General features: G+C 39.8%; 1 protein-coding gene across 1 annotated transcript; it reads right to left on the bottom strand.

The window, feature by feature from the left end:
• Positions 1-1,165: 1,165 nt before the first annotated feature.
• Positions 1,166-5,777, bottom strand: Smp_081410 (ste20-related kinase; the record flags this gene model as incomplete). Its single annotated transcript, XM_018791659.1, has 3 exons — positions 1,166-1,562; positions 2,706-2,972; positions 5,554-5,777. 3 exons carry the CDS (start codon positions 5,775-5,777, stop codon positions 1,166-1,168), a joined length of 888 nt encoding a protein of 295 aa, XP_018645176.1.
• Between the last annotated feature and the right edge of the window lie 5,805 nt (positions 5,778-11,582).

Raw genomic sequence — 11,582 nt, 5'->3', positions numbered from 1 at the left:
TCTTGTATCTAGGTAGCTACATAAGTGCTGGTGGTGGCGTGAGTGATGAGATTGATGCACGTATAATGAAAGCCAGAGCGGCTTATGCCAATCTGGGCCATCTTTGGCGCCTTCGTGATGTTAGTCTGGCTGTAAAAGGTCGGATCTAGTTTTTAGTGCTGATGTGGTGGACGCTACTTACAAGATTGTTTGTAAGTAGTGTGCAGTGGAACGTTACGTCGAAGTTGTCACAACCGTCAGACGGAGAGATGAGTGTCAGTAAATCAAAAGTATGGTGAAGTCAGAACACACCGAAAGATGCAAATGGATGGTCGAAGACTATGTATACGTAATATGTGAATCCCTTGCAACTCGAATAAAGAATCCTACTGCCCATTGCCTCGTCCTACACTGATACAATTCTGTTAATCAACGCGTAAGATACCAAGTGTTCTAAATGACCTGACATACTACTATAGATGGCAAATATTAAGAAATATACTCCATCATTTCCACATCCTGTTCTTTATCGAGTGTAACAAATCACTCATTCTATCCGTTTAAACTGTTGTTTCGATGGTTTGAGTCATTATTTAACCTATTAAAAAACACATGAATTCTTTGTTTATCATCTTGTTTATTATCTCTCCCCTTATTTTGATGTGTGTTGCGGTGACTTGAACTGATACCATGGTCCAAGTTTATTATGGATTATTGAGGCCGAACAATGGTTTCAACTAGGTCCGATTCACTAAAGATAAATCAATATGATTTTTGGCTTCAATAAAGTGAGAGTAAACCTTAATTTTAGAGTGTTTTGATGTTAAAGCGAATCTTTGACTTTGGTGGGCTATTTCACAAACAAACAAACTAGATAAGAAATAATAGATGGATTGTGGCTAGGAGTGAAAACAAGTACATGAGTTTCGTTCATTATCTAACTCGCCAGCTCGAAATCCTCGCATCCCAGTAATGGAAACCTTAGAACTAGGTGTCAGTACTTTTTGCTGCAAATGCCAACGCGTAGTTTACTGGTTAAAGACACTCACTAATTTGTTCAAGGGTTATATCGAGGTAATCCACACAAGACAAATATATGCCAAAAAGATTTGATCAACATTCAGTCCTGAATACTAAGAACGAGATAATTCAATGGTTTACTCCTGATCATATGAAAATAAGTGACTTACCCGATATTATTTGCCATTTTTACGGCCTTATCAATTCTTCTAGTTAGTGTACCTTCAGTGGCCACAGCAGGGGGCAGAGCAGCATCTAATAATTCGAAAGCTTCACGTTGATCGCGTTCTGCATCATCTAATCCGTCTGATGAATCACCAGTTGTATCATGTACCACGACGGAACCACTATCTTCTTCACTTTCCCCGTCATCATTGACAACCATTGTGTCAAGATTACCGGAAGATATATAAGGATTATTGACATTTGTTTCATCATCATGATGACGTATAAAACTGCCATTGTCATCATCGTCATCATCATCACCACCATCATTATGATGATTTGTGCGATCTTCGTTTGAGCATAATGAAACTAAAGTTGCCGCACCATCAATATCCAAACTGAAGTAAGATTAAAGGAATGATGACTATTGAAACGATAATGTCTTTACTGAGAGTAATATACAAAATTTTTTTTGAAATTCACTATCTTTCATTAAAATTTATATAGATAGGTGAAATATACAAAGCGGTGATATGTAACACGATACAGAACTATAATTTGATGAAATAATTGTATTCCATAATCTTATTTAATCGCTAAGGCATGGCTTTCTAAATGTATGACAGGCATAATAACCAAAAAGAGAAATACTTATAGCTTTTCTGTATATGCGTTTTTCTGAAGCGGTGTAAGCAGATACATGCAGCCAGGGATCATGGTCAAAAAAAAAAATAATTTAATCACTAACACAGTAGGTTATGAGGACTTGTATTTCTCACAGCTACGTTTGGCGTGATCTTGTATAATTGTTATTTTCTACTTTATGGTATGGTGTGGTTTGATTTGCTCATGTATAAACTGTCCGAAATACACGATTTATAAGGCGGAGGCCGATATTAGTGTTCTGGACTGAACCGGTCGGGTTAGGTGAGAAGCTAGTATTTCAGAGGACCAATAAGAACTCAGAGTTGACTTCAAGCTGCTCGTACTGGTTTATACGTCATTGATCTGGTCAATAAGTCGGTGTTCTAGTTGGCGGTAATGTCACGTGATATATTCGTAGGGTATAAGGACATAACAGTAGAAGCTTGAGCTGCTATACATTTTTTCTCTTTATTAATACTATAATCATCTTCCCTGGTGAGTAATTTCGAAGTGAGAGGTTATGACCGATAGAATTCAGACGTGTCGGAAGTGACAGTCACTACTAATGGCATTAGATGGCCATTTCTCTATCACGAATTGACTAAAATTACAAATGTACATTGCAAGACGCCAACTCAATGGTCTAATAGCCAACGGCTCATTATGAGACTTCAGTTCGGTACACAGTGCTGAGTTCCATACTAAGACAAAACAGTTGTTCAGTGCTCCCTGGCTTTCAAAGGTATTTCAACTAGAGTCAATTTGTGACAACAACTACCTAAAAATCAGACCAGTTAACACAAAACCACATCATTATAAAAGAAACTTTGTTTATCAACACACACACACGAAAGATAACGATGTTCAAAGAGAACAGTCTTAAAGGATTATCTTACCCAGATTCATTATTATTATTACTATTAATATTATTGCTCACAGTTCGATTAGATGTTGAATTTGAACGAACCATCGTGTGTAAATTATCATCAACATCATCTTGAGATAATTGATTTTGTTTAGATTTAACTTGATTTTCATCAATTTTATTCATTACTGAATGACGTCGTTTAACATCGGAAATCGGTGTATCAGGCGCAGATGTTTGTTGTTGTTGTTGTAAAAGACGTCTTTCTCTTGCTTCGTTGGCTTCATTAATTAGTTGTCTGCAAAAGCAAATTAAGTAAGAAATATACATATACATAGGTATATACACGTATTTGATTTGATAGATACATAAATCCAGGTAATAATAACGAATTTTAAGGGTTAGTAATCTTATCCCTTTTAAAGTAACTAATATTTATGGCTAGATACCTGGAATTTCTTCATTTCATTTGTTCAAAACATTCATGAAAGTCTTCATAAGTCAGGCATTTTAGCTGCCTGATTTCACGTTTAGCAAGCTATTTTTTCAACCTCAAATGTTTTGCTAGAACCATGAACACAAACAATTTCGCCAAATCCAGCTGATTAGTCATCATCTGAACAATCAATCAAGAACCCCAAGAAACTTTCAATACTTTTATCAACATACAGAGGGTCGATGTTTTCATTGATCTTCACTAAAGCGCTGAATCCATTTTTAAAGAGATTAACTCAAATGAACTATATTGATAGACAGCCTTTAACAATTCTCGGATTTTTTGAGCTTTTGTAGGGACGGCAATTGGTGAACTCAAGGAAGCTTCAAGAAACTCAGGAAGAGTATAAGACATTCCAAAATCTCGATTTGTGGCTTCCCGATTGGACAAATGCTAAAAGTCACTGCATGCGGATTGAATGACTGTAATGATGAGTTTTTTTTTTAACTAAAAACTATAAATACCTGAGTGTTTTATAGCATATTTGACAACGATTGGAATAAGATTCCTTGTAACTTGTTTTCTGTCTTCTAACTTGAGAGTTGGAGGGTTCTAGAGTTCGAGTGCTCAAGTTGTACGCGGTATAGCAGTTTTTCTTAAGCTTAGTGACAATTCTGTCAGCACATTTATTGAGTAGGTGGTGAGGTAGTATAGTCCTAAACATAAATCTAATCCAACTCAATAATCTCGTAATGTGCTACACACTGAATTAAAATATTTACTTTACAGTATATACTATACACTATCTATAGTTGACCAAACTAAGGTAGACTACACTTTAACCAATGATGGAAGATTGTTTGAAATGCTTTTTTTCCTCAAAAATGAACCGATTTGTGTTCACATCTAGATTGACCATATGGGGGGGGGTAGTGATTCATCTCGTTGACAAAGTCACTCAACTTGGAAACATTATTACTCTCGGTGAGCCATTGACTTAAGAAACTCCGGTGCGACCACGAAAAAACATCTATCGCCTCCTGATAAACTATGCCATCTATAGCAGGCGAGATAGTTCTGTATTGACTAAACAGCAAAGATATTGTGCAGCAGATTGCTCTACATGACAGTTGAAAGTGGCTAATCACGTAAGTATTGTCAGTATGAGGTTGTGGAGATTGTTGAATTTCATTGAGACCACAAACCGATTTAAGTTAGACAATCAGTGAAAACCCAGGTGCTGAGTTCGACTCCCGCCTTTGGGGTCGTGAATGAATACTTCTGTGGAGTCTCAAGCTAGCAAGAGACTTTTATCCAGTGCTTCTAGGTTTTCAATGGTTATCTAACTTAGGTTGGTTTGTGAATGCTGATGATGCTGAGATTAAAAACGTAGGATTCCAGGTAAGAACTGAGACTGGATTGATAAGAGTTCAAAAATTCATTGATCAAGGTAAAAATCTACTGCCACTCTCAAGTTAAACGAAAATTGTGGAGCATTACAAGACCATTGTAAGTAGATTCATATTCATGATAAATATATGCAACGAATTAGAATTGAAGTAAAGGAAGAAACCTATCGAATTATTGCAGAAGAGGTAAAAAACAGTTCACGAAAGAGAATTTTCTTTTCGGCATCATTCGATTAAACTGCACAATCGTATTTATGATGAATTAAAATGCATCGGTCCAGAATAAAATGGGAAGCTACTGCGTCATATCATGAGCAGTCGAAAACGTTTTCAAGTATTAAAAGAAGTTACGTAGTGGACTAAACAGATTATTTATGGAAGATAACTGTCAACTCAAAGAATATTAAGAACGCACAGAATATTGTTTAGAATTACCAATCATAGAAAGGAATATACAAAACTATTAAACGACTGGTTGGATGCGCACTACTGAGGAGTCCCACAACAGGACGAAATGGCCGTCGAGTGCTTCCAGGTTTTCCATGGTGGTCTAGCTTAAATTGACTCATGATTTCAACTATAAAATTACTAAAATATCCACAAAACCTCCTTCTGACTAATCAAAAAATTATTACGATATTTCGTAGAAGAGTCAATTGTTCACTTGGTAAATTATGGAAAACAGTGATCAATTGTTGCAAAAATAGCTAACTAATACTTGCGAGAAAATGGTAAAGGAGTAATAATAAGAGATTAACGAACATGGAACATGGAAAGGGGACTTAAAACCATGTTACGGTAAGAGATTGAAGATGCTGCTTTTGTATATAGAGACTAGGTTGAAATCGGTGGGTTGCTATAGCCTCCATGATATATACGCTCCTGGTTTGTGATGATTGTTAGTAAACATTTTCCAATAACAGGTTAAGAATCAATCCAAAGAGATTTCATAATTATAACCATTAAGTATCTCAACTCCTGTCATATATAAATTTAACTGAAATAATAATCAAGCATGAAAAAACAAAACTTACAATAATATTGAACAAGGTTTTGCATTACGGATAAATTCAGTTTGTAGTAAAGCTGCTGCCGTAGGACGCGCTTCAGGTGATTTCGCCAAACACGCTGCAATAAATGCACGAAATTCCAACGACCAATTGCTAGGTTTACGTAAAGCTGGAGCAGGCTGACTCGGGATCATAAACAGTGCACGCATCGGATGAATATCAGCTAGTGGAGGTTTACCATCGGCCATTTCAATAGCAGTTATACCTAATGACCAAATGTCTGCAGAACAATTATAACCAATCTCTTGAATAACCTTGAAAAAAATCAAGAAATGGTAAAATGGTCCACAGGTATGGAAATCTTACTGTAGTTTTTTATTACATTCTTTATAAAAGTGAGTCTAATCCCTTTAACTGAATGACATCTTTCTTATTTTCACTTTTAACCAAACTGTATCTATTAATCTTGTCCGTTTATTTAATTATTTTGCTTCCATTACCTTCTGAAGTTTTTCACTTCATTAGTGTGGCGCGAAAATTATTTCGTGTACTAATGTACCAGAATCTGTGTGTTGCAAATAAAGAAAAGAACTTTTTTCCTTCCTATACTATATCCTTATATACAACCTTTCTTTATATACTACCACCACTAAATTAATTACTTCTATGAATCCGGTGTTCATCTTGTTGTGTTAACGAGGTATGGCAACTTGGACCGATGCATATGTGTGCCTGGTCCTACGTTGTCGCTGACTGACTGACTGAAATAAAGAAAAGTCAATGCATGGATATATGCAGAGGGGAGGTTGAGAGACCACTCAGATTCCCAAATCGAATGTGACATTTTTAGAAGTCAGTCAGTCAGTCAGTCACAACGTAGAACTTCGTACGTACGTACATCAGTTCGAGTTGCCATACCACATTAGCACAGAGATGCAGTTGTCGATTCAAATCCCATAGTGGTAGAAGTAGTAGGAGTATAATCAGAAATCCAAAAGATTAGGGGTTTCAAGAAATTATTGAAGGAGTATAGTACAGTGAAATAAATTTGGAAAGAGAAAAAGATAAAGACATGAGGAATTCAGAAGATTAGAATTTGGTAGAACACAAAGAGTGGATGCATCTTCGCCATTGCAAACGATTTTGAGCCATGTCATTCAAGGTCTCTAACCATCGGTTGCTGTCATCTCGCGAATCCCAACCAGGTAGTCTACACCTACCAACATGGCCCAGTCCACTTGTCAGTGACTTCATTGATTTGTGCCACGTTTTGGTCTGGCCACCCCTAGCTTTCTTCCAACCTACTCCTACACCATGAAACATTGCACGTCGGGGCAGTCGGTGGTCGGGCATACGTAACACATGTCCCAGCCATCTCAACTGATGAAGTTTCACTACTTCATCAATCGATTTGCCATCCCTACCTAGTACTCGTTTCCTAACAACTGCATTACTTACCCGGTGGTCCCAGGATATACGAGCAATGCTTCGAAGACACCTATGATCGAACACTAGTAGCCTACGAATATCCTCTACTCTTATTGGCCATGTTTCACTGCCATAGAGTAGGACGGAGCGAACTGCTGCACAGTAAACCCGTCCTTTGGTTGCTAGACGGATATCTCGCCTACGCCATAGATGACGCAAGTTGGCGAAAGCTAGACGAGCCTTCTGTATCCGTGCTGAGATTTCGTCACATACCAGACCACAAGGGCTGATGAGACTTCCAAGATAAGTGAAGTGGTCTACACGCTCAACTACTTCACTCCCTATCATTAGTTCAGGTGTCGATGCAACCCAATCCTGAAGTAACATTTTGCACTTCGAGGGAGAGAATCGCATTCCGAACATGCCTGCATAGTTGCTTATAGTGGTCAGAAGACTCTGCATGTTGTCAGCGTCTTCACCGAGTAAAACTATGTCGTCGGCGTATTCTAAGTCGACAAGTGAGTCTCCTGGTAAAAGTTCAACTCCTGGAGGTTTAGCTGATGAAAGTGCTATCTCTAAAAGTAAGTCAATGACAAAGTTAAACAAGAATGGGGAGAGTGGACAGCCCTGACGAACGCCACTTGTGGTAATCAGTTCTGATGACAGTTCGCCATAGGCTCTAACTCGACCAGTTGTGTTCGAGTAGAGAGCCTTTATGAGGTTAATGTACTTCTTTGGTACTCCTTTCAGTGACAAACATTGCCATAGAACCTCACGATCAACAGAGTCAAATGCCGCCTTAAGGTCAAGAAATACTACTATTGTGGGACGTCTGAATTTGTGTCTATGTTCTAGGACCTGACGTAGGGTGAATATCTGGTCTATGCAACCACGTCCAGGTCGAAAACCAGCTTGGTTTTCTCTAGTCTGCTCTTCACGAGCTTTGGTTAGGCGACCTAGTATTATTGAAGCTAATATTTTAGACACTATATTAGTCAAACTGATCCCTCTGTGATTATCACAAGAGGACTTTTGTCCTTTCTTATAAACTGGCACAATCAGTGATTGGGACCAGTCAGATGGAATTACGTCCAGTTCCCAGATTCTACCTAAGACCTCAGTCAATCTCACTGCTAGTACTGGACCACCATCCTTAAAAATCTCAGGGGTCAACCTGTCAGGGCCTGCTGCTCTCCCTCGCTTCAGATTTCCTATAGCTTTTTCAACCTCACAGAGGGTTGGAGGACTTACATCAATTTGCCATTCAGGACGACTGGGGATCGTGGGTAATTGAAGTGTGGCTGAAGGCCAGTTGAACTGATCCCTAAAGTGTTCTGCCCATCGATCCAACCTCCTGGATTGAGAATGAATTATATGCCCATCTTTATCTGAGATGGTTTCACTGATATTCGGGTTCCTAATACCGATTTCTTTAACGAGTCTGAATAGCTGCCTACTGTTACCTATTGCCGCTGCCTTTTCCATCTCTCTTGCTTTCGCTACCCACCACTGTTCACGATCATTACGTAGACTTCTTATAAGCCTGCGCTTAAGTTGACTCCGCTCTTCGTTATGCTCAGAGCCAGGTGGGATGAGTTTACGAGCATCTATCAGTGCGGTAGATGCTGCCGAGATCCATTGTTTCTCCCTAACGTTATGGTTTACCTTATTAGCGGATATCACTGCTGATTCCACAGCTTTTCGGATGTCATTCCACGCTGCCTCGGGGTGGACACAACTTACATGGCTGCCTAACTGTTTTTCTAGTTGTTCCTGAAATATATTCTTAGCTTGCCTACCATTAAGTAGAACCCTTAGAGGCTTCCCTGCAGTGTCTTTCCTACGTCCAGTAAGACGCAGACAAATACGTGCTCGCACTAGAGCATGATCTGAATCTAAGCATGTGCCCCAGAATGAGCGACAGTCTTCTATCGAGCCCCTCCATCGGTGGCTGATAGCGATGTGATCTAATTGGGTCCAACATTGGGACGAATTCGGGGGTCGCCAGGTCAAAAGATGTTTTTCCTTATGCTTAAAGTTAGTATTTGCAAGAAATAGGCGGTTATCTGAGCATAGCTGCAACAGACGGTCGCCATTATCTGTTCTTTTCGCCATGACACCATAAGATCCACCCAGGTGTCCTTCCCTTTCACTTAGTTTACCTACTTGAGCATTAAAGTCACCTGCTACTATTACTACATCAGAACGCCTAGCTTCTCGGAGAAGGTCAGAAAGTTTCCTGTAGAACTCATCTTTTATATCGTCTGAGCTGCAGTCAGTGGGAGAGTAGGCAGAGACGACGAAGAGGCAACGACGAATTTCCCTATCTTTCCGAGTCCTTACTGATCCGTTTAGTCGAACAGCGCATAGACGACTGTCTACTGGGATCCAGTCTAAAAGAGCTAGTTCTGCCCTAGGACTTAATGCTATACCTACTCCAGCGAGGCCACGGGAAGCAGCGTCAGGGCTTCCAGATACACGGAGCGTGTATCGAGATGAAACTTTATTTTGATTAGGTGCGGTCAAATGAATGACACTACTCGGATCTTGTATGCGCGTTTCGGAGACGCAGCACACATCGATGGTGTAAGATTCTAGAGTTCTAGCTAAGGAAGCCTGTTGTCCTATTTGGCACAATGTTCGGACATTAAAAGTTCCTATATGTAGTTTAGAGCGTGGTTTCAAGAGACCAGGAATAACGTTCTGTGTACTCGAATCGTTTGCCCTAGCGGTGCGACGCGATAAAAGGACGTGGGAAGGGTTAGTCGAGGAGATAACAGAGTTATTAGGTGTAGGAGGGATTTGAAAGCGACCAACTTGGTCTTGTGTGCAGTTAAGGGTATGAGGGCTAGTATCACTTCCCGGCTGCCCACACCGTGGAAGGGTATTTCTTGAGGGACCTGAAAAAGAAGTTGGATTAGTGTTGGTCTTAACGACCTGGGAGCGTGACCGCAGTGCCCAAGGGACATCTGCTTGAGGCCGGTCACGCACGGCCTTTTTGTGGGGGATTTTTGACGTGTTAGCTCCGTTCTTCAAAAGTCCTTACCGCCGGAGACGGAAATCCGTGGGATAAGGCGAGGTGTGCATTTTTAGGGTCGACCTTTTCTAACCCCACCCCTCCTTGTGGGAAGGCAGCATCGCTGTCATGCTGGTTGTCTGAAGGAAACACCTTACTGCTTTCACACCTCTGTACAGTCAGCAGTACGACTTCGCCTTCGGACCTTGGGATTGCTGCTTTTAGTCTCACCGCTCTTCAACCGACCTGTCTGGCATGGTAGGACCTTGAGGAACGATTGTTCCAGCCAGCATAGCACGATTGGATCATCACGATAGGCAAGCCCGACCACCACGTCAAGGTAGCAGCAACGGTCGGGACATTTTTAGAAGACCACTTCTCTGAACCTTCAATCTGATGATTTAATCCATAGGGCAGTAGAATCACTTCAAGAGGTCCAGTTTCATGGTATCCAGTTATCAAAATGAGTTACCACGCCATCCGTCTCTTTAGAATAACGAAGCCCATGTAACTTGCTGTACTGGAATCAAGATTTTCAAACTCCCTTAAGTAGAATAAGTGTTTTTGACGTTAGGAACAACCGTCTAGATTTTCCAGAAGTTCCTCCTCATTCAGAGAAGCAAGCTGAACCCAGAAATAAAGAGATGACTCTCACCAGCAGAATGTTTAATGGTTCGGAAATTACTTCCAACAAAACAACAGCTGTTAATCACTTCAATTACTGGATTTACATCAGGGACTAAGGTATATACACAAGAGACTGTCTTGCACAACACTTTCAGAGGGTACTCGGGATAATCGTCAGAAGACGAGGTCAGTAACACGTACGGTGCAAACAGGGAGGATCACATGGATCAGATACAAGAACCAACTAAATGTACGACACACTGATGACAACACAAGTAGAGTTGAATCACCGCCGGATACACTAACCGAAATATTCAAAATGAAAACATACAATTTCAAGAACCACAAACAAATCGTATCCAGAATGGAGGTCACTCTTACTTTGAAGATGGACTGATGGAGAAAGACGCCTGGTGAAACATGCAACTCAAACCCTGAAAATTCAGGTTCAAGAAATTTCAGTGGGAAATACTTAAACATTTGAAAATAAACAAAAACCTCATAAATTTTTTGAGGGAAGATGATAAGAAGTTATAAGAGTATGACCATTTTTTGCAAAGTTATCATTGCTTAAGTAGCATCCTGTCATATTTTAAATTTTTCAGCCACTAATTATTTTAGTAGAACATTCCGAGTAATTTACCTCAGTATTTCACTCAATTACAGCAAAACAGTCGCTCTTCTTTATGATTATTTATATATGTCTATTGATCACCTAAGAGAGATTCCCTACAGAAACTACCAATTTTTAATCACAAATATTCGTCACCGAAAGCCAGTTTGTCTTCCTACCATCCCGGAGCCGGGATGAAAATATTGGTGTTTTCCTTAAGTAAAACTGTAACGTTCAATAATCGCGCTCACTCACTTTGTTTACTATAGCGTTGATATTTTCAAACTGCATAGTCGAGTGAGCTTTGCTACAAACTTACGCGAAATAGAGTCCAAAAATGAGTAGTTAAACCCATATCTGATCACTGCG

This window comes from Schistosoma mansoni (genome assembly GCF_000237925.1).
Source record: "Schistosoma mansoni, WGS project CABG00000000 data, chromosome 1 unplaced supercontig 0135, strain Puerto Rico, whole genome shotgun sequence".
Taxonomy (NCBI): domain Eukaryota; kingdom Metazoa; phylum Platyhelminthes; class Trematoda; order Strigeidida; family Schistosomatidae; genus Schistosoma; species Schistosoma mansoni.
The sequence above is the reverse complement of the archived record's forward strand: the minus strand, read 5'-3'. Positions and strand labels throughout refer to the sequence as shown.